The sequence below is a fragment of the Melospiza georgiana genome, chromosome 26 (genome assembly GCF_028018845.1).
Source record: "Melospiza georgiana isolate bMelGeo1 chromosome 26, bMelGeo1.pri, whole genome shotgun sequence".
In the NCBI taxonomy this organism is placed as follows: domain Eukaryota; kingdom Metazoa; phylum Chordata; class Aves; order Passeriformes; family Passerellidae; genus Melospiza; species Melospiza georgiana.
In genome coordinates this window covers 7,225,909-7,247,103 of record NC_080455.1, presented here as the reverse complement: position 1 = coordinate 7,247,103, position 21,195 = coordinate 7,225,909, and the positions used below count along the sequence as shown (strand labels likewise).

Sequence of the window (21,195 nt, the reverse complement as noted above, 5' to 3'; positions counted from 1 at the left end):
CCAAACCCACCAGGAAGGCAAAGCTCGGGAGCCCCGGGCTGCCCCAAACCCGCTGCCCTCAGTTCTCCCCAAAACCCCCCAAAGATTCATTCCCCCCAAGGTCATTCTGCACCTTCTCCCCAGCTCTTGCCCCTCTGGGGCCCTTCCAGCCAGGCTCACAAAAAGAGCCACGCAGCCCTGCAAGGTTTGTGTGCTTTATAAGGTCACCATTTTTACAGAGAGTATCACATTAAAAACATCCACTCACAAAACTGGCAGCGGCACAGGAGGAAGGCTCAGCAGCAGAGCCTTGAGCTGAGGCCTCAGAGCCTTTCTGGCCCACAGACCCCCAGCTCTGCCTCAGCCTGTGAGGTTCATTGCCCACTGCAAGGAAACATTCCTGGGTCCCGGGCAGTGCCAAGGGGTGACAAAGCCCGGGATGGGATTGCCAGTGGCACCAGCTTGGTCACACTCTGGACTCTCCACCCCACTGCCAGTCTCTGTCTTGCTCTTCTCACTGAGGGAGAACGTGAACTTTCCTCCTGGATGCCAACAGTTCCTTTGGATGTCATCCCAAATCCTTACTTTGCCTTTTTTTTTCTTTTCTTATTTTTTGTATTTTTTTTGTTGTTTTTTTTTGTTTTTGTTTAAAACGTTACACTGGCGGAAAAATCCCAAACAAAGCAGCGACACAAGAGTGGGGTCAGCAGTAAAAGAACAGGGCAACGGGACAGAGAGAGCACATCCACAAATGCTGGGGCTCCTCCTGACGCAGCCCCTGAGCGGGGCACAAATGGAACCAGCAGCAAACCGGGCAGGACAGAGCCAGCCCTGCTGTCACCGGGGCACCGGAGCAGTGACAACAGCCCCGTCCTGCCTGGGGGAGCAGACCATCCTCAGCCATGAGATGATCCAGGCAATGGCCACTACACAGAGCTGGTTTGCAGGCTGTGAATGCAGAAGCCGTTTCAGCTGCAGCTCCCCAGGTCCAAGTTCCCTGCAGCCTCCCCGGGCTGGGTTTGCTCCGTCGGGCAGGACCATCCATGGCAGATCCATCCATGGGCAGATCCATCCACGGGCAGGGCAGACCCATCCATGGCAGACCCATCCAAGGCTGCCTCCGCCAGGCCCGGGGGCTCGGGCGCTCCGCACCCTCCCTGCTGCTGCTGCCAGGAGCCCTCACTGAGCCAGGCCGCCCCTCTGGCCCGTCCAGAGCTCCCGCAGCTCCACCTGGCAGCCCAGGTCCCTGAGCGCGGCCCTGGCCACGTCGTCGCAGTCGCGGTGGGCGGCGCGCGCCTCGGCGATCAGCACCTCGGCCCCCAGCGCCAGGATGGGCCCGCACAGCTCCCGGCTGCGCGACACCAGGTTCCGGATCAGCATGCAGGCCTGCTTCTGGGGACGGACACACAGACACACAGACAGACAGACAGGGTCACTGGGGGCTGCAGGGAACAACGGGGGTCACAGCTCCCGGCTGCGCGACACCAGGTTCCGGATCAGCATGCAGGCCTGCTTCTGGGGACGGACACACAGACACGGGGTCACCAGGGGCTGCAGGGAGCCATTGGGTCAGTGGGCGTTACAGGGAAGCCCAGGGGTCACTGGGGTCTGTAGGCAAGCCCAGGGCTCAGAGGATTCCTGAGGAATCCAGGGCCCAGAGGACTCCTGCGGACGCCCAGGGCTCAGAGGATTCCAGAGGATGCCCAAGGCTCAGAGGACTCCTGAGGACGCCCAGGGCTCAGAGGAATTCTGATGGAAGCCCAGGGCTCAGAGGACTCCTGAGGAATCCAGGGCTCAGAGGACTCCTGAGGACGCCCAGGGCTCAGAGGACAGCCCTGCCCGCCCCAGGCAGGGCTCTGAGGGACCCACCTGCACAGCCACCTCCCGCGGGTGAGCCTTCATGGCCTGCAGGGCAGCCAGGGCCCCGCCGCCCTCCATGATGACGCTGCAGTTCTCGGGCTTGCGCAGGGCCAGCATGCACAGGGCAGCGCAGCCCTGCTCGCAGATCTGCAACCACAGGGAGCACTGGGTCAGCCCACTGCCTGCGCCCTGCCCTGCAGCCAGGGAGAGCCGCCTTCCTTTCCTGGCAGGGCACTTTTGCAGGGGTTTGTATTGTTCTGAAGCTTCTCCCGCTGCTCTGGCACGTAAAGCAAGGGGAGGGCTGGGATTGTGATCTTAGAGATATTTCCAACCTTGATAACTGTGTGTTTGCATACCAACCACCATCCCCACCATCCATCTCACTGAGGAACAAGAAAAATAAACACTACAAGGTGGAAAACCCCTAAATTCACACAAATATTGGATTCTATGGCCAAGGCCAAGGTCTATGCACTGCTCAGCTGCACACACACATCCTGCAGCTCCAGCTGAGCTCCATCCCCACCCAGAGGGGCTCCCAGGGCTCTGGGGGGCACCTGCGGGTGCCCAGGGGTACCTGAGGGTGCCCAGGGGTTACCTGAGGGTGCCCAGGGGTTACCTGAGGGTGCCCAGGGGTTACCTGAGGGTTGCCCAGGGGTTACCTGAGGGTTGCCCAGGGGTACCTGAGGGTTGCCCAGGGGTTACCTGCGGGTTGCCCAGGGGTTACCTGAGGGTTGCCCAGGGGGTCCTGAAGTTGCCCAGGGGTTACCTCAGGTTGCCCAGTGGTTACCTGAGGGTGCCCGGGGGTTACCTGCGGGTTGCCCAGGTGGTGGCTGATGGCCAGCACGATGAGCTCGGTGGCCCCGGCGTCCACGATGGCGTCCTTGACGTCGTCGTTGCCGGCCACGGCGCGGATGGCGCTGAGCACCTGCTTCACCACGTCCTGCCCGGGGGAACAGCAGCTCAGAGAGCAGCACAGAGAGCAAAGCACAGCATCCCCGTTCCATGAAAATGGCTGAAAATCATCAGCTACCAAAACTCTGCCCGCAGTCACTGCCCTGCTGCACAAGGGACCTTGGAAACCTCTGCCAGAGCATCAACGAGGCTGAAAAAACCAGACACCAACCTCTGGGACCTGAGCATCCAAATGCTTTGTTTAAAGTCTCTTTTTGGTGGAAAACCAAAACAATTCAGTGTCCCTGTCATACTTTCTGGAAAAATCCCTTTGCCAGGATTTCTCTCCTGGGAAGCTGAGAAGCCTCAGAGAAAAAGGAAAACAATAATTATCTCATTTGCTTCTCCTGTGTTTTGCTGCTTTGGAATGTGGTTTGGAGACTGTTTGATTGGTTTCATGTAAATTGTTTTAACTTAATGACCAACCAAGGTCAGGCTGTGTCAGACTCTGGAAGGAGTCACAAGTTTTCATTCTCATTCTTTGTAGCCTTCTGTCTGCATCCCTTCTCTATTCTTTAGTACAGCCTTCTTTAATATAACATATTCTAGCATCATGAAATAATAAACTAGCCTTCTAAGAACATGGAGTGAGATTCCTTCATTCCTCCTGCATCCAGGGAACCCATAAAGCACCACAGGCCGAGGCTCACCCACTGCCATGAGCCCCCTTGCTGAGGATGAGATGCCCCAGCCCAGCCCAGCCCAGGCCAGCCCAAAGCCTCCCCGCTGCTCACAGCGTGCTCCATGCAGTCAGCCAGCAGAGTCACCATGAAGTTCAAGCCCCCCAGGTCCACGATCTCCTGGCAGAACTCGTTCCTGACGGAGAGGCGGGAGAGGGTGGCGCAGAGCTCGCTGAGAACCGCAGAGTTATCCCTGAAGGCTGCGGAGGAGAGAGGGATGGAGTCATTACTGCACAGTTAACGGGGTTTACTTTGGTTAATTACACAGGGAACACTGCATTTTGTTCTGTGTATTAAAGCAGGGGAGATGACACCTGCTCACTTTGTTCACAATGTCCTCTCTGGACCAGAGGCAGTGAGCAGAGACAAGAGGGCCCTGAGCCTGTAAAACACTTCCTAAATACACTGAAAAACTGTTTTGATCATCTGACTGCCCCACAGGCTATCAGCAGCACCACAGTGGCACCTTCTGGCTCTCTCAGGGCACATTTCAGGGATAGAACTAAACCCCAGCTGAGTGACAAATTCTTTAATCACCTCCTTGAAGGAGCTTCAAGTTATGACAGTGAGAGAAGAAATCAGAGAATGGGAGAAATCATAAGGGATTCCTGAGACAATGGGAGAAGAAATCAGGAGTGATTCCAGAGGCAGTGAGAAGAAACCCCAGGTGCTCCCCATGAGGATCAGCATCCCCAGGTCCCCTTCACCTTTAGCAGCCTCGATGAGGACTCTCAGCCCGTCGTTCTCCAGCACGATCATCTTGGCGTGGTCGTGGGCGTGCCCGAAGGGCACTCGGATGTCATCGTCGAAGGTCATGACCCTGAGGGCCGAGGCGGCGGTCCTGACGAGCTCGGCGGCGCCGCCGTGCCGGGCGAGGGCCCCGGTGATGGCCCCGGTGAGCGCGGGCAGCACGCCGCCGCGCACGAAGGCCTGCCGGTTGTGCTCGTGCTTGAGGCAGGCGTGGCGCACGCAGCGGATCCCGGCCAGCGTCACCTCGGCGTCGCCGCGCCGCTCCCGCAGGCTCTGCAGCAGCAGCTCCCGCCCCGCCGCGTCCAGCAGGTCCGGCTGCCCGTCCAGCAGGGCGGCCAGCGCGGCCAGGCCCTGCAGCAGCAGCTCCCTGTGCCCTGCGGCCAGCCGGCAGGCCGACAGCACCGCGGCGTAGGCGCCGTGGCGGCCGGCCAGGCAGCGGAAGGCCAGCTGCTCCTTGCACTGCGCCGCCAGCGCCGCCAGCTGCTGCGGCAGCTGGGCCACGTCCTGCTCCGCCACGGCCCCGGCCAGGCTCTCCAGGGTCTGGGGACACACCGAGGGTTAGTGCTGCACCTGAGCGTGCAGGGGGAGGAGCAGGGTGCGGGCTCTGGGGCTGGAAATCGGTCTGGTGGTTCATGGTGATGGGGATTTGTGCACACAACCCCTGCCAGGACAGGGGCTCCCTGTGCCCAGGGTCTGGGGCACACAGCAAGGGTTAGTGCTGCACCTGAAGGGCTCAGGAGGAACAGCAGCGTGGGGGTTCTGAGGCTGGAAATCAGTTTGGAGTAATGGGAGTGGTGGTTTATGGTGATTGGGATTTGTGCACACAACCCCTGCAGGGACTGGGGCTCCTGTGCCACCACTGCCACAGCTCCACTGGGCACCAGAACCAGCTGAGCTGGGTCTAACCAGCTCACCCCAGCTCTGCAAGTGTCCACAGCCAGGCTGGACAGAGCTTGGAGCAGCCTGGGCTAAGTGAGGCTGATCCCCACCGTGTCCCCAGCCCAGAGCCACCTCCTGTCCCCCATGGGACACCTCCAGGGACGGGGACCCCAAACCTCCCTGGGCAGCCCTGAGCACCCTCCCCACGAGGAAATCCCTCCAGATGTCCCACCTGAGCCTCCCCTGGCACACCCTGAGGCTGTTCCCTCCTGTCCTGCCCCGGGAGCAGAGCCTGACCCCAGCTCACCTACACAGAGCCCTCCCTGCAAAGGGCAAGGGGCTCCTGGAATGTTTTATATTTGCAGAATAAACAGGATTAACTGCCTGAAGAGCTCCCAGAGAAATGGGGCAGAGGCAGAAGTTGGCCTAGTATTTATATTATTATTCTTATTATATAACCCTGAGAGACAGAGAGCAGCAATCTGTGCTCCTACCAGCAGGATTTGGTGCTTTTGCCTTTGCCCGTTCTCAGAGGCAGGAGGTCGCACAGCCTTCACAATATTGCTCAGGTCCACACCTAAAAGGGGAAATAAAACCAAGTTTAAAACTGGTTCCAGGACAATTGGAGTCAAATAAACAGTATCAGTTCCAGTTCTAGGGAAAAGCTGCCAAGGTAACCACAGAGAACAAAGATGAACTTGTGAAGACGCTGAAATGTTCAATTCTGACTGTAAGGCCAGATTCTGCCTGGAACAAAGCTAGATGTCAGTTGAGGGGGGCAAAAAGAAGGAATTTAATTTCACTGACCAAATTTTGCCCTCCAGCTTCCCTCTAAGCAGTTTTGCAGTCATAATTAACCGACAAAAGCAGGTCAGCATTAATGGTGTCTCTGTTCCATTTCACAAAGGCTCCTTTCCACTGCTGCACGACCCACCTCTGCCTGCGGGACTCCTTTAAACCCCGAGGATGTGTAAAAGAGCCCAGCCCGCAGAGTGCACGGTACCTTGGGCCTCGAACTGCAGCACGGCTTCTCTCACAGCCTCCTCGGGCTCCATCTCGAACTCGGTGATGTTCTCCTGCACCGCCTCATCGAACGTCTCCTGGGCGATCTGCTTGGAGCCCATGGTGCCGGCACGGGCTGGGTCCGCCTCGGTGTCCTGCTGCTGACAGAGGCACGGCTCGTTCGGTGTAAAACCTTCTCAATGCCCAAAACCTTTCAGCAGAGCCCGAGCAAGGGGCCGGTTCCTCGTTCTGTTATAAACCCTTATAACGCCCGGCAGAGCCCGAGCAAGGGGCCGGTTCCGCCCGCAGACAAAGGCTCAGAACTCTGAATCAAAGATACCCGCTGCTCAAAGGCACGGCCGCTGTTTTAGTTAATGGGGAAAGGACGGCAGGGAAGAGGGATAAGGAGGCATTTCAGCAGCATTTCTGGATTTCCGTGGGGTTTCAGAGCTGCCACCGTGACGGGGCTCTCGCTGCAGCACTGAGGGCACCGCGCCCGCTCACGGCCCCGGCCCTCAGCCCGCCCTGCCCCGCTTCCCCCGGGCCCCGGAGCATCCCACACCCCTCAGCGGGCCCCGCACCTCCCAGAGACGCGGAGAGAGCCCCGAAGGGAGGCGGCGGTGCCGGGGGAGCTCCGGGCGCACCCGCGGCCCCGCTGCCCCTCACGACCCACCTGGGCTCCCGCCGGCCGCCCCCGCCGCACAAAAGGCGAGGGCGGGACGGCCCCGCTCGGCCGCCGTACGTGCCCTCTGCGCGTGCGCCGCGGCCCCAATTCGCACCGCTCGCCCTCACGCGGAGCGAAAAAGAACGCGGAGGGCGGCAACGCGCACGCGTACCGCTCCCACGCACGCGCAGTAGGCGCAGCGTGCCCAGGCGCGCCCGCAGGGCAGCGGCGGGTCCCTCAGAGCGGGAGGCCGCGGCCCGCTCCCCTCGCTCCCGTCCCGCTTACCGGCAGCGTCCCGCACCGTTAGTACCGCCCCGCGCCCGCCCGCACGGCTCCGCGCAGCGCAGGCGCGGCGGGAGGGGGCGGGACGCGGGGGCGTGGTTAACGCGTGAGGAGGCGTGGCCCGTGCGGAAGAAAGGCGTGGTTATACCGGTGCGGGGGCGTGGCCTAGAAGGGGGCGTGACCGCCCGGTGTCTCCGGGAGCGGCGGGAGGGGCGTGTCTACCGGGGAGGGGGCGTGGCCAGCGGGAGGCCCCGGTGTGGCGGGAGGCGGCGGCGGCGGGGCCGCCTCGGTGAGGGCGGGCCGGGCTCGGGCTCGGGCTCCGGTTGCTCCTCCCGGCGCTGCGCGGGGGGCGGCGGGGAAGCGTGCGGCTCCCCTCAGGCTGCGCCTCCCCTCAGGCCGCGGCGGGAGCCCGGGCCCGCGGCAGGCCGTGCCCGGTACCGTGAGGGAAAGATGGCCTCTCGGAGGATCACCCGCGACTCGTTCGAGGCCGTGGTGCAGGACAAGGTGAAGCGGTACCGGAGCGGTGCCGCGGGGGATCCCGGCCATCGTTTCCCAGGTAGGAGAGCCGGGATGGCGGGAGCAGCCCGGCAGCGCCTGCCATTTATTGATTCATTCATTAATTTATTAATTTATTTATTTATTGGCCTGGCGCCGCTGTTTTTCCACATCCGTTTTAATGGAAGAGGCAGCAGAACAGCTGGGCAAGGACTGGCACCGGAACGGGGATAAAAAATGGGAATTGAGACAAAGGAATTGTCTTCAGCATGGCAGAGCGGGTCCGGGTCCAGGCGGGTCTCCAGGGCTGCAGGATGGAATTCTGGTCATGGATTAGAAGTTAAATAAATGCAGGAGTGCCCTGGAAGCCTTTGGGTCTTTGTGCTTGGTGCTGTTTTTGGGGAAGAAAGCTCAAAGCAGGGCATTGACCTCATGAACATAACGCAAATGGTGGTCCCGAGATTTGGGATGTAAAATGTCCAGCAAGACACTTGGGTTGCATTCCCAGGGATGGACATTCACAGGAGAGCTTTAAAATGAAGTCTGGCTATTTTTAGAGTTGCATGAGCCCTGAAGAAATCATTCATATTAAACACTTCTATTTTTTTTTCCAAGTATTCTTTACTTTCTGAATTGAACCTCTGGGATTGGGGAACAAGGGTCTTGGGTAATGAGAATTTCCTGCGGTAACGAGAGAATTGTGGTTGAGTTTGCAGAAAATCCGAGTTCCTGTCCAGCTGTGGAATGGGAATTCTGGGCTGGGTGGCGAGGTGGGGATTGGCCAAAGCTTGGAGGTCTTTGACAATTTATAAATTCTGGGAAAGCTGAAAGTTCAGAGTTCTGGTGGGTTTTGTGTCTCAAGCAGAAGACCAAGATGAGAAGGAAAAATTTGGTTTGGGGGAGAACTTGAGCTCTTGAACTTAGGGATTGGAGTATGGGGATGGGAATGTGCTGACGTGGATTTCCCACAGAAATCTCCCCATTTTGACTCTTTTCACCATCTGGTTTAATTCCCCTGCCCAGCTCCCTCCCGGCTGCCCCGGCCCCGCTACCACGAGAGCTTCCAGCACGACGGGCGCTTCCCTCCGGCCGACTGCCAGCACCAGGACTGGAGCCAGGAGCCCGGCGAGGATTACCCCGGGGAGGAGTATCCAGGGGAGAGCTACCCCGGGGAGGATTACCCCGGGCAGAGCTACCCCGGCCCTTCCTACCGCGCCGCCAGCCCCCTGCCCCGCAAGGAGAATTATTTCCACGGACGCTTCTCCCGCCCCGCGCCCCGCGAGCGGGAGTTTGGCCAGGATTACAGGAAATTTGGCCGTGCGGCCGCCCCCAGCAGGGAGTTTGGGCAGCACCCCGCTCCCCGCGGCCGCGACTACGGGCAGCAGGAGTACCGGGATTACGGCCCCTCCCCGGATTGCTGGGAGCCTGGCGGGCAGCGCGCGGCGGGGTTCGGCTCCCCGGAGCTCCTGGGGGATTTCAGGTCCCCCGGGCTGATGGAGGAGGAGGAGTACGGCAGCGTGGAGGATCAGGAGTACGAGGCCGAGGACGGCGAGTTCCGGGCGCGCAGGGGAGGCGCGGGCAGGGCGAGAGGGCTCAGGGGGAAACGCCTCAGCAGGGGCGTGCTGAAGGCCAAGCCGTTCAAAGGAGACCTCAAAAGCCCCCTCAAGAAGTGGAGTGTGAAGAAGGCGCAGCCGGGCCTGGATCCCAAAGCTCTGGAGCAGCCTCTGGAAACGGGTGAGCAGAGGCCGGGGCCCCTCCAGCAGCAGCCCAAGCTGCCCCCGCACCCCGTGGCGCCCCAGAGAGCCGTCCTGAGGCTGCCAAAGCCCGCCCACGTCTTCAGGAACCTAAACCTCGACCTGGTGGACAAGTCGGACATCTTCTCCACCTTCGGCATGGAGATCATCAGGTGGGCCGGGTTCCACGCCGTCCGCAGCGACGCCGAGTTCTCGCGGCTCTTCGGGGCCCTCTTCGAGCTGGAGACCGAGACCTGTGCCAAGATGCTGGCCTCCTTCAAGTGCTCCCTGAGGCCCGAGCACAGGGATTACTGCTTCTTCACCATCAAGAGCCTGCAGCACGCCGCCCTGAAAACGCCCAAGGTGGACAACGAGTTCCTGAACATGCTGCTGGACAAGGGCGCCGTGAAAACCAAGAACTGCTTCTTTGAGATCATCAAGCCCTTCGACAAGTACATCATGAGGCTGCAGGACCGCCTCCTCAAGGGGGTGACCCCTCTGCTGATGGCCTGCAACGCCTACGAGCTGAGCCTCAAAACCAGCGGCTTCGGCAGCCCCCGCGAGATGGCCGGCGCCTTCGAGACCACCGTGTCCCTGTGCAGGAAATCCCTGGCCCTGCTGGGCCAGACCTTCGCCCTGGCCTCCGGCTTCAGGCAGGAGAAGATCCTGGAGGCCGTGGGGCTGCAGGAGATGGCCCCGGCGCCCACAGCCTTCCCCAACTTCGACGACTCCACGCTCTTCGGCAGGGAGTACATCGAGCACCTGAAGGTCTGGCTGGACAAGAGCGGCTACCCCATCCAGATGAGAAAGGCAGCGGCAGGAGCCGGGGAGCAGCTCAGAGCAGCCTCCCCCGAGGCCAGAGGTAACGGGCAGGGAGGTGCCCTGCAGCAGGAGGGGCTGCATTCCTGTGGTGTGCTCAGGGAGGGAATTCCTGACTCGGGAATCCCGCTCAGGGAGGGAATAACAGGTGAATTCCAGGTGAATCCCAATCAGGACTGGGGCAGGGAGGGAATTCCAGGTAAATCCCACTCAGGGAGGGAATAACAGGTGAATTCCAGTCAGGGAGGGAGTTCCTGACTCGGGAATCCCAGGGGAGTCCCCACTCAGGGCTGGAATTACAGGTGAATCCCAGTCAGGGAGTCTGTGGGAGTTTCTGTGGTGAAATTGTGTCCTTTCTTCTCCTTCTCTCTTAAATCCAAGATTTTCACCCCAATTTCACCACCTCAAGGCAGGGAAGCCAGCACCAACCTCTAACTGCCTTAACTGCAGAGTAAATATTTGCATGTATGCAAATCTGGGGATGTCACCATCACCACTTTAATCAGATCCACGTGCATTCCCTTGGAGGTGTTCAAATCCCATCGCTGAGCTGGGCCAGTGTTTCCTCCTGCCTAAAACATTCCTAATTCATCCTTTTTTCCCTAAAAGCCTGTTTTTTCCTTGAGCCTCAGATCCCTTCTCAGGGAGGTTTTGCAGCACTGGCCCCAAATGGTTGAAAATTTCTCACCCAGCCCTCAGAGCAGCGTTCCAATAAACTGATTTTCCACCAAAACTCCTTTTGCTGCAGTAAGAAATTGCCTTTTTAAGGATGATTCCACTCGCCTGGGATGGCTGTGGACGTGTTTTTTAAACCAGGGTGTTTTTAATAAATAATAAAGTTTTGCTTTTTTTTTTTTTTTTTTTTTTATGATTTATAGATATATTTATTATATATTTATTTATTTATCTGGGGGATTTTTGATGGGATTTCTTTCTCCCCACAGCCCCCCAGCGAGCTGACAGGAGGGTTCTGGACACCATTGAGCAGCTGGTGAGCAGCATCGTGGCAGGAACTTTGTCTGCCAAGGACAGGAATGCCCAGAAAAACTCTCCTGAATACTGGTGGGTGTGTGGGAGCTGGCTGGCAAATTCGGGTTAAATTCATTAAAACTTCAGCCCTTCACTCCGTGGGAATGATCAAAGCCTGTTGGGTATTTTTTTAGGTTTTTTAAAATTTTTAGGGGTTTTTAAATTTTTTTTTTTTTTTACATTTTTTTTTAGGGGGGAAATGTTTTCCTGCTGTTAATTATCCCTGGAAATGCTCCTGGTGTTTGTGTTGCTGCTTTTGATGTGTCAATAATGGCTCTTTGTGATCCAAATTCAAGGTGTTCAAAGGAATTTGCATTTTAGGAGCAAATTCCTTTGCTTTTAGGAGCAAGTGATGGAGACACCCAGCGAGGTGCCAGGGTTTAGAATTGCAGGGAAAACTGGAATTTGGAAAAGGGGGAGCTGAGGCTCCTCCAGGTGTGTGAGCTGATGAACTCCTGTCAATTATTTATTCCCTTGATCCCAGAAAAACCTGCTCAGCCTCACGCTGAGCACCTGGAACAAACAAATAAACTGGAATGCTGAGGGGGTTTTGCTTCAAAAATGGAGATTTTGAGCTGAATTATCCTATTTCTGTGTTTCTCAGGTTCCTGGGTGATGAGGAGTACAATTCTTACAAGTTGAGGCTGAAAAATGGAGATTTCCAGCTGATTTCTGCTTTTTCTGTATTTCTCAGGTTCCTGTGTGACAAAGACAGTGTGGAGTACAAATACCACAGTAAAAAATGGAGATTTTGAGCTGATTTCTCCTATTTTTGTGTTTCTCAGGTTCCTGTCCGAGGAGGACAGCCTGGAGTACAAATACCACAGTAAAAAATGGATATTTTGAGCTGATTTCTCCATTTTTTGTGTGTTTCTCAGGTTCCTGTCTGAGGAGGACAGCCTGGAGTACAAGTACTACAGTAAAATATTGATATTTTGAGCTGATTTCTCCATTTTTTGTGTGTTTCTCAGGTTCCTGTCCGAGGAGGACAGCCTGGAGTACAAGTACTACAGGCTGAGGCTGTAAATATTGATATTTTGAGCTGATTTCTCCATTTTTTGTGTGTTTCTCAGGTTCCTGTCCGAGGAGGACAGCCTGGAGTACAAGTACTACAGTAAAATATTGATATTTTGAGCTGATTTCTCCATTTTTTGTGTGTTTCTCAGGTTCCTGTCTGAGGAGGACAGCCTGGAGTACAAGTACTACCGGCTCAGGCTGTAACTATTGATATTTTGAGCTGATTTCTCCATTTTTTGTGTGTTTCTCAGGTTCCTGTCTGAGGAGGACAGCCTGGAGTACAAGTACTACAGTAAAATATTGATATTTTGAGCTGATTTCTCCAATTTTTGTGTGTTTCTCAGGTTCCTGTCCGAGGAGGACAACCTGGAGTACAAGTACTACAGGCTGAGGCTGTAAATATTGATATTTTGAGCTGATTTCTCCATTTTTTGTGTGTTTCTCAGGTTCCTGTCCGAGGAGGACAGCCTGGAGTACAAGTACTACCGGCTGAGGCTGTCGGAGGTGCAGAGGAGCAGCCTGGCAGGGGAGGCAGCAGCCCCCGAGGCCCTGAGGGCCATGCTCTATGCCAGGAGGGTGGCCAGCATCAAAAGGAGACTTTTCAAGAGGAAAAAACCACCTGGGCTTGTCCCTGCCCGTGGCAGGAAGGTGAGGAGGGCGAGCGCTGGCACCCAGACCCTGCTGTCGGCGGGCACAGGAGCGAAGCACCCCGAGCAACACCTGTCAGCTGGCACGGGAGTGAAATGTTCAGACAGAAATGTTCCAGCTGGCAGGGGAGTGAAACACCCAGACAAAAATGTTCCAGTGGGCGCAGGAGTGAAACACCCAGACCAGAATCTGTCAGCTGGCACAGGAGTGAAACAGGCAGAGCAAAATGTGTCAGGTGGCACAGGGCTGGAACAGCCAGACAGAAATGTTCCAGCTGGCACAGGGCTGGAACAGCCAGACCAAAACCTTGCAGCTGGCACAGGAGTGAAGCAGCCAGAGCAAAACCTCCCACCTGGCACAAGGCTGGAGCAGCCAAACCAGAATTTGTCAGCTGGCACAGGAACGAAACACCCTGACCAAAGTGTGTCACCTGGCACAGGGCTGGAGCAGCCACACCAAAACCTTGCAGCTGGCACAGGAGTGAAGCAGCCAGAGCAGAACCTTGCAGCTGGCACAGGGCTGGAACACCCAAATCAAACCCTCCCAGCTGGCACGGGGCTGGAGCACCCACACCAAAACATTCCAGGTGCAGAGGCTGGCCTGGCCCAGCCTGGCCCCGGTGCCACCTGTGCCCCACAAGGTGCCAGCAGCAGCTCCCAGGTGCCCGTGGCAGCAGAGGGAAGAGCAGACCCTGAGGGTTTGGCAGCAGATCCTGAGCTCCCCCCAGCACTGGCATCACAGTTTGCTGATGGTGAGTGGGGCCTTGGGGCTGGGTTTGGGGTTTTAATTGTGGCAGGGAAAAAAATTAACTGACATGGGGTTGGGTTGGGAATGTTAAATTATATCCAGGAAAAAGCAAACAGGGGTTGGATTGGGACTTTCACTTATAGCAGGGGAAAACAAACAGGAATTTTGGGAATATTAAATTGTGTCCAGGAAAACAAGCAGGGGTTAGACTGGGAATTGAAATTGTAGCAGGGAAAGAAGTAACTAATGTGGGGTTGGATTGGGAATTTTTAATTATAGCAGGGGAAAACAAAAACAAAAGAAAAACAAAACCAAAAATTTTGGGAATATTAAATTGTGTCCAGGGAAAACTAACATGGGGTTAGATGGAGAATTTAAATTATAGCAGGGAAAAAACTGACATAGGGTTAGAGCTGGGATGTTAAATTATAGCAGGAAAACCAACAGGTTACATTGGGAATTTTGAATTACAGCAGGGAAAACATACTGGGGTGAGATTGGGAATTTCAAACCGTGTCCAGGAAAAAAACCCAAGCTGCAATCCACACACAAATTCCTGCTGGAAGCCCCAAACCCCATTGAATTTTGGAGCCCTCAGCTTTGCTGCCCCGTTTGACCAGAACCCTTTGCTCCTTGCAGTGGATGCCAAAACCATGGAGACTGCAGAGAAGCTGGCCAGGTTTGTGGCTCAGGTAGGGCCGGAGATTGAGCAGTTCAGCATTGACAACAGTGCAGACAACCCCGAGCTCTGGTGAGTCCCAGCTCCTCCTCCCTCCCGTCCCTGCCCACAGCCCTGCCCTCGGGGGTCTGGGAACACAGGAATTGGGGCAACACCCCAGCACCTCCATTGATGGGGAATATCTGAAATGTCTCAGGGAAAAAAAAACATTTATGCGTAAATATATTGATTTCTGATCATCAGCTTGGTTTATTGTTGAGCCTAATCACCAGCCTGAACCCTGAAACTGGGAATTCTCAAGATGATTCCAATGGATTCATTTGACCTTCATTTCCTTGGATTTTTGACCTTATATCCCCTGGCTTTTTGACCTTGTATCCCTTGGATTTTTCACCTTATTTCTCTGTCGCTTTGACCTTGTTTCCCCTGCATTCTTGACCTTATCTTCCCTGGATTTTTTGCCTTATCTTCCTGGATTTTTGATATTGTTTCCATGGATTTTTGACCTTATTTCCCCTGCATTATTGACCTTGTCTCCCCTGGATTTTTGATATTGTTTCCATGGATTTTTGACCATATTTCCTCCTGAACTTTGACCATATTTCCCTGGATTTTTGACCTTATTTTCCCCTGGACTTTTGACCTTATTACCCCTGGATTTTTCACCTTATTACTCCTGGATTTTTGACTTTATTTTCCCCTGGACTTTGACCATTTTTTACCTTATATTCCCCTGCATTTTTGACGTTGTTTCCCTGAACTTTTTCCCTTATCCCCCCTCATTTTTTCCCCCCTGCATTTTTCCCCTTATCCCCCCTGCATTTTTCCCCTTTTCCCCCCTCATTTTTCCCCTTTTCCCCCCTCATTTTTCCCCTTTTCCCCCTCATATTTCCCCTTTTTCCCCCCTGCATTTTTCCCATTTTTCCCCTTATCCCCCCTGCATTTTTCCCCCGCATTTTTCCCCTTTTTCCCCCCTCATTTTCATTCCTCACCTCCCATTCCTCCCCCCAGGTTCCTGCAGGACCAAACCAGCCCCGCCTTCAAATTCTACCGCATGAAAGTGCTGGAGCTGTGTCCCTCCATCACCTTCAGCCCCGAGGCTGCCGAGGCTGCCCGAGCTGCAGGGACAGCCCCGGACACCGAGGAGGACGACGAGGAAGAGGAGGAGGAAGAGGAAGAAGAAGAGGAGGAAGAAGAAGAAGAGGAAGAAGCAGAGTTTGAACCCTCCCAAGCTGATGAGGAGGATGAGGATGATGAGGAGGCCGTGGCAGCAGGTAGAAGGGTGACAGAGCTAGAGGAAGAAGTGGTGTCCGTGGCAGGAGAGGAGGTGTCAGGAGGTGACGTGCAGCCCTGCGGCCGCTCTGACGGCGCTGTCCCAACTCTGTCGACACAGGCACCCCCCGGCCCGGGCCCCGGCGCGCGCTTCCCCCGCAAACGCGTCAGCTCCAAGTCGCTGAGGGTGGGCCTGATCCCGGCCCCAAAACGGATCTGCCTCGTCCAGGAGCCCAAAGGTGGGTCGGCACTGAAAGGGTTAAATTTTATTGTAAAATAGAGGAGGATTTGGGGAAAAAAATCCCCATTCTTTAGGTGTCGTGGCTTTCAAACGCGTCAGCTCCAAGTCGCTGAGGGTGGGCCTGATCCCGGCCCCAAAAAGGATCTGCCTTGTCCAGGAGCCCAAAGGTGGGTCAGCACTGAAAGGGTTAAATTCTATTGTAAAATAGAGGAGGATTTGGGGAAAAAATCCCCGTTCTTTAGGTGTTGCTGTGTTAAAAATGGCACTTCTTTAGTGCAAAGTTCAGCAGCGAGTCGCTGAGGGTGGGCCTGATCCCGGCCCCCAAACGGATCTGCCTCATCCAGGAGCCCAAAGGTGGGTCAGCACTCAAAGGGTTAAATTTTATTGTAAAATAGAGGAGGATTTGGGGAAAAAAATCCCCATTCTTTAGGTGTCGTGGCTTTCAAACGCGTCAGCTCCGAGTCGCTGAGGGTGGGCCTGATCCCGGCCCCAAAAAGGATCTGCCTCGTCCTGGAGCCCAAAGGTGCGTTGACACTGAAAGGGTTAAATTCTGTATGGAAAAAAAGGGGATTTGGGCAAAAATACCCGTTCTTTAGGTGTTGTTCCTCTAAAATGTGGCATTTATCCAATATGAAACTCAGCTCCAAGTCGCCGAGGGTGGGCCTGATCCCGGCCCCAAAAAGGATCTGCCTCGTCCAGGAGCCCAAAGGTGGGTCGGCACTCAAAGGGTTAAATTCTGTAGGGAATTTGGGCAAAAATCCCCGTTCTTTAGGTGTTGTTGTGTTAAAAATGTCACTTCTTTAGTGCAAAGTTCAGCAGCGAGTCGCTGAGGGTGGGCCTGATCCCGGCCCCCCAAACGGATCTGCCTCATCCAGGAGCCCAAAGGTGGGTTGGCAGTGAAAGGGTTGAGTTCTGTATGGAGAAAAAGGGAATTTGGGCATAAATCCCCGTTCTTTAGGTGTTTTGCTGCTTTAAAAATGGGATTATTTAATGCAAGCGGGTCAGCTCCAGGTCGCTGAGGGTGGGCCTGTTCCCGGCCCCCAAGCGGATCTGCCTCATCCAGGAGCTCAAAGGTCAGTGGGCACTCAAAGGGTTAAATTTTATAGTAAAAGAGAGGAGGATTTGGGCAAAAACTTCTGATTTTGGAGGTATTTTGTCACTTGAAAAATGGCATTTCTCCGATACAAAACTCAGCTCCCAGTCCCTGAAGGTTGGGGTGATCCCCAAAAGGATCTGAGCTCAAAGGTCAGTGGGCACTGAAAGGGTTAAATTTTATACTGGCATAAATGAGGATTTGGGTAAAAAATCTGATTTTTTAGGTGTTTTGTCACTTAAAAAATTGTTTTTTTCAGTACAAAGATGAGCACAAAATTCACTTTAAATCTTCATTAAAGTGGCAAAGAATAGAACAGGCCAAAGGTCAGTGGGCACTGAAATATTTCAGAAAATAATTTGGGCAAAAATCCTGATTTTTCAGGTATTTTGTCACTTAAAAAATTGTATTTTTTGATACAAAATTCACTTTAAAAGGAGAAGCTGAAGAAATCATTTGTTATGGGCCAATATATTTCTATTTAATTGAGACTATATTGATTTCTTTCATTAATTCTGATCTTTTTTATTGCTCTAATTTTTCTTATTGCTTCTGTTTTAGGTCCAGGCTTGATATGGAATTTTTCGAGGATTTTTAGCTGTGGTTTAGAGGAAAAAAATTGAATTTTTTTACTAAAATAATTTGAATTTCCAGCTGAACTTTGTGGGGTTTTTGCCTTGCAGTGCATGAACCTGTCAGGATTGCTTATGACAGACCCCGGGGCTGCCCTGTCACAAAGAAAAAAAAGGTAAAAAATTCACATTTCTGCCACTGAATCCCGCCAGAAATGAGAAATGGTTTGGGAAAAAAACAATGTGGAAAGAAGGAAAATAATTTTTAAAAATTTATTTTAAAATTCCTTTTAAAGAAGGAAATTACTGTGCGGAAATTCCTTTTAAAATTCCTTTGAATTAAGGAAAATTCCTTTAAAAATTCCTTTAACAATTCCTTTAAAAAAAATCAATTTACACTGGTCTGGATGGGAATTTCACACATTTTACCAGCCCCTGTCCCACCCTAATAAATTCCTTTATTTTTAAAATTTTTTCCCTCATTTTCCCCAGAAGAGGCTGACCCCCAGAAACTTAAAAGTTCCTTTAAAAATTCCTTAAACAATAAGAAAATTCCTTTAAAAATCTCGTTTAAGAGAAGGAAATTCCTTTTAAAAAATCCTTTTAAAATTCCTTTAAATGAACGAGAATTCCTTTAAAATCTCATTTAAAATAAGGAATTTCCTTTAAAAAAAATTCAATTTACGCCGGTGCGGATGGGAATTTCACCCTGATAAATTTTATATTTTTTCACCCTAATAAATGTTAATTTTTTTCCCATTTTTTCCCCATTTTCCCCCGTATTTTTGCAGAAGCCCAGGGCGCTGGAGGTGCCCCAGAAGAGGCTGAGCCCCAGGAACGTGGGGTTCCAGATGCTGCAGAGGATGGGCTGGCAGGAGGGGCACGGGCTGGGCACGCGCGGCCGCGGCATCCGCGAGCCCCTGCACCTGTAAGGGGGGGAAAATGGGGGGGAAAATGGGGATTTATGGGGGGAAAATAGGGGTTTGAATGGGGGAAAAATAGGGGTTTTAATGGGGGAAAACAGGGGCATTTATAGGGGGAAAATAGGGGCATTTATAGGGGGGAAATAGGGGCATTTATAGGGGGAAAATAGGGGCATTTATAGGGGGGAAATAGGGGCATTTATAGGGGGAAAATAGGGGTTTGAATGGGGGGAAAATAGGGGTTTGAATGGGGGAAAATAGGGGTTTGAATGGGGGATTTATAGGGGCATTTATAGGGGGAAAATAGGGGCATTTACAGGGGGAAAATAGGGGTTTGAATGGGGGAAAAATAGGGGTTTGAATGGGGGAAAATAGGGGTTTGAATGGGGGAAAATAGGGGCATTTATAGGGGGGAAAAGGGGGTTTGAATGGGGGAAAATAGGGGCATTTATAGGGGAAAAATAGGGGGTTGTAAGGGGGAAAATAGGGGGATAAATAGGGGGATTTATGGAGGAAAATAGGGGGGTTTTAATGGGGAAATAGGGGATTTTAATGGGGGGAAAATAAGAGTTTTAGTATGGGAAATTTAGAGCTTTTATAGGGGAAATAGAGGTTTTAATAGGGGAAAATAAGGGGTTTTTAATAGAGGAAATAAGGGTTTTTAATAGGGGAAATTCATTATTTTAATGAGGGAATTAAGAGTTTTTAATGGGGGAAAATAGAGGTTTAATATGGGAAATTCCCTGAATTCCCATAAAATTCCCCTTTATCCAGAATTCTTTGCCATTCCCTGATCCCTCCTCAAATCCCAAAATCAAGATATTTCCACAGAAAACCAAACCTAAACTTAAAACTTATTCCACAATTCCCTCTCCCACCTGATTTTTTTTCCCCACAAAATCCCATTTTTCAACTGGGAATTCACCTTCTAATGGGAATTGAGGGGGAAACATTAAAATAATTCAAAATAATTCTAAATAATGGGCTGCACCAGGCACCGAGTGGTGCAAAATGGATTGAAAGAAATCGGATTTTTTGGTTCTAATTGTGACATTTTCTTCCCCAGGGGTGCAACCTCAGCTGGGGAGGGTTTGGGAGTGGCAGGGGAGGAAAACCAAGAAGATGCTTTTGACATTTTCCGCCAGAGGATGATCCAGATGTACAGACAGAAAAGGGCAAACAAATAGGTGAGTGCCAAACTCATCCAAAAAAATTCACTTTTACACCCAAATTCTCCCTTTTCCTGCAATTCTGGGGGAGTTTTGGTGGGGTCTGGTTGCCCTGGGGGCGCTGAGTGAGCCCAAAACTTTAATTTCTGGAGGTTTTTCTGATTTTTGACATTCTGGAGGTGCTGAGAGACCCCAAAATCTTCATTTGTTGGGAGTTTTTCGGGTTTCTGAGAATCTCTTTTTTCTCTTTTTCTCTCTTTTCCCCCTTTTTTCCCTCTTTTTTCTTCTCTTTCTCTCTCTTTTTTTTTTTCTGTTTCTCCCTCTGTTTCCTCTATTTTTACCCTTTTTCCCTCTCTTTTTTTTCTCTCTTCCCCCTCCTTTTTTTCCCTCTTTTTTTTCCCTTTATTTCCCTCTCTTTCCCTCTTTTCCCCCTCCTTTTTTTTCTCTTTATTTTTCTTTGTTTCCCCCTCTTTCCCCCCTCTTTTTTTTCCCCTTTTTCTCTCTTTTTCCCCCTTTTTCTCTCTCTTTCTCTCTTTTCCCCCTCCTTTTTTTTATCTTTATTTTTGTTTTGCCCTCTTTTTTCCCCCTTTTTGCCCCTTTTTCCCCTCTTTTTTCCCCCTTTTTCTCTCTCTTTCTCTCTTTTCCCCCTCCTTTTTTTTTTCTCTTTATTTTTCTTTGTTTTGCCCTCTTTTTTCCCCCTTTTTCTCTCTTTTTCCCCCGTTTTTCTCTCTGTTTCTCTCATTCCAGCTCCAGGCTCTCTTCCATGAAGACCCCCGGGCCCCCTCCCCTCCCTCCTGCGCTGTCTCTGCTGCGTTTGCTCCGATTTGCCCGGGATCCACCCAAAATTCACATTTCACACCCCAGATTCTGGATTTTCCATCCCAAATTTCACATTTTCCGCCCCAAATTCTGGATTTTCCGCCCCAAATTTCAGATTTTCCCCTGGAATTCCACCCCAGGTTCCCTCCTTTCCATCCCACGAGATGGAAAACGAGGATTTTCCCCCATTTTGGTGTCAGTGACGCTTTGGTAGAAACGTTCAACCCAGTAAATGTGGGGCTGGACAATTCCTGCTGCCTGTGACGTTGAATTTGGATTTTTGTTGTGGCTTTGGCCCTTTGGAGGAGATATGCGTTTTTATTTTAATTTAATTAGTTTGGTTTTGCTGGAATTCAGAATTCCTCTGGGTGCAGAGCAGGATTTTGGGGTCAAAATCCATTTTTGGGCTGGGATTCCTCACCAAAAACTGGAATTATTTCCCAAAAATCAACGTACGACTTTTTGTTTTTTTCCTCTTGACCTCCCACTCTACTTCCAGCTTTTATTTTACCCAAATAAATCCTCAAAAATCCAAATATTCTCCTTTTGGCTTCTCCCTACCCTAATTAAAACAAAATTTGAAATTAATTTGAATTTTGAATCCTGCATATCTCAGAGCTGAGTGGCCAAGCACAACCCGAGGTGGGTTTGAGCAATAAAATACCTGAAAATCAGAATAAAACACCTGGAAAAATCAGAATAAAACACCTGGAAAATCAGAATAAAACACCTGAAAAAATCAGAACAAAACACCTGGAAAAATCAGAATAGAACACCCGGAAAATCAGAATAGAACACCCAAAAAATCAGAATATGCTGAAACCACCACGGGGCTTTTCTGAAATAAAATCCAATTTTGGGGTTTTTTGGTGACCAGTTTTGGGGTTTT

At 52.3% G+C, this 21,195-nt stretch overlaps 2 protein-coding genes across 6 annotated transcripts; one reads left to right on the top strand and one right to left on the bottom strand.

Annotated features, from left to right (window-relative positions):
- Positions 1-1,064: 1,064 nt before the first annotated feature.
- ARMC6 (armadillo repeat containing 6) lies at positions 1,065-7,142 on the bottom strand. 3 transcript variants are annotated; one of them, XM_058040875.1, is made up of 8 exons: positions 7,054-7,142; positions 6,106-6,262; positions 5,597-5,679; positions 4,181-4,763; positions 3,528-3,673; positions 2,651-2,782; positions 1,849-1,986; positions 1,065-1,371 (listed from the first exon to the last, which is right to left on the bottom strand). In XM_058040875.1, exons 2-8 carry the CDS (start codon positions 6,224-6,226, stop codon positions 1,159-1,161), a joined length of 1,416 nt encoding a protein of 471 aa, XP_057896858.1. In that variant the 5' UTR covers positions 6,227-6,262; positions 7,054-7,142; the 3' UTR covers positions 1,065-1,158. The 3 variants fall into 3 exon arrangements, with proteins under 3 accessions (XP_057896858.1, XP_057896859.1, XP_057896860.1); XM_058040876.1 differs by having other exon boundaries at positions 6,106-6,265; positions 7,054-7,134; XM_058040877.1 differs by lacking the exon at positions 7,054-7,142 and adding an exon at positions 6,778-6,877.
- Positions 7,005-20,324, top strand: SUGP2 (SURP and G-patch domain containing 2). Of its 3 annotated transcripts, XM_058040872.1 has the most exons (10): positions 7,364-7,606; positions 8,569-10,140; positions 11,042-11,159; positions 12,590-13,542; positions 14,178-14,289; positions 15,229-15,728; positions 17,507-17,571; positions 18,187-18,323; positions 19,385-19,505; positions 20,235-20,324. In XM_058040872.1, exons 1-9 carry the CDS (start codon positions 7,501-7,503, stop codon positions 19,503-19,505), a joined length of 3,684 nt encoding a protein of 1,227 aa, XP_057896855.1. In that variant the 5' UTR covers positions 7,364-7,500; the 3' UTR covers positions 20,235-20,324. The 3 variants fall into 3 exon arrangements, with proteins under 3 accessions (XP_057896852.1, XP_057896855.1, XP_057896853.1); XM_058040869.1 differs by lacking the exons at positions 17,507-17,571; positions 18,187-18,323; positions 19,385-19,505; positions 20,235-20,324 and adding an exon at positions 7,005-7,070 and having other exon boundaries at positions 7,446-7,606; positions 15,229-16,096; XM_058040870.1 differs by lacking the exons at positions 17,507-17,571; positions 18,187-18,323; positions 19,385-19,505; positions 20,235-20,324 and having other exon boundaries at positions 15,229-15,491; positions 15,611-16,096.
- The last annotated feature ends 871 nt before the right edge of the window (positions 20,325-21,195 follow it).

What these genes read in the sequence shown, in the direction of transcription:
- ARMC6 (XM_058040875.1), bottom strand. Translation starts at nt 6,226, where the DNA reads ATGGGCTCCAAGCAGATCGCCCAGGAGACGTTCGATGAGGCGGTGCAG. An exon ending in AAAAGCACCAAATCCTGCTG is followed by an intron (nt 4,764 to 5,596) that starts GTAGGAGCACAG and finishes GTGTGTCCCCAG; the next exon opens with ACCCTGGAGAGCCTGGCCGG. An exon ending in CCTCATCGAGGCTGCTAAAG is followed by an intron (nt 3,674 to 4,180) that starts GTGAAGGGGACC and finishes TCTCCTCCGCAG; the next exon opens with CCTTCAGGGATAACTCTGCG.
- SUGP2 (XM_058040872.1), top strand. Translation starts at nt 7,501, where the DNA reads ATGGCCTCTCGGAGGATCACCCGCGACTCGTTCGAGGCCGTGGTGCAG. An exon ending in TCCCGGCCATCGTTTCCCAG is followed by an intron (nt 7,607 to 8,568) that starts GTAGGAGAGCCG and finishes TCCCCTGCCCAG; the next exon opens with CTCCCTCCCGGCTGCCCCGG. An exon ending in GGCATCACAGTTTGCTGATG is followed by an intron (nt 13,543 to 14,177) that starts GTGAGTGGGGCC and finishes TGCTCCTTGCAG; the next exon opens with TGGATGCCAAAACCATGGAG.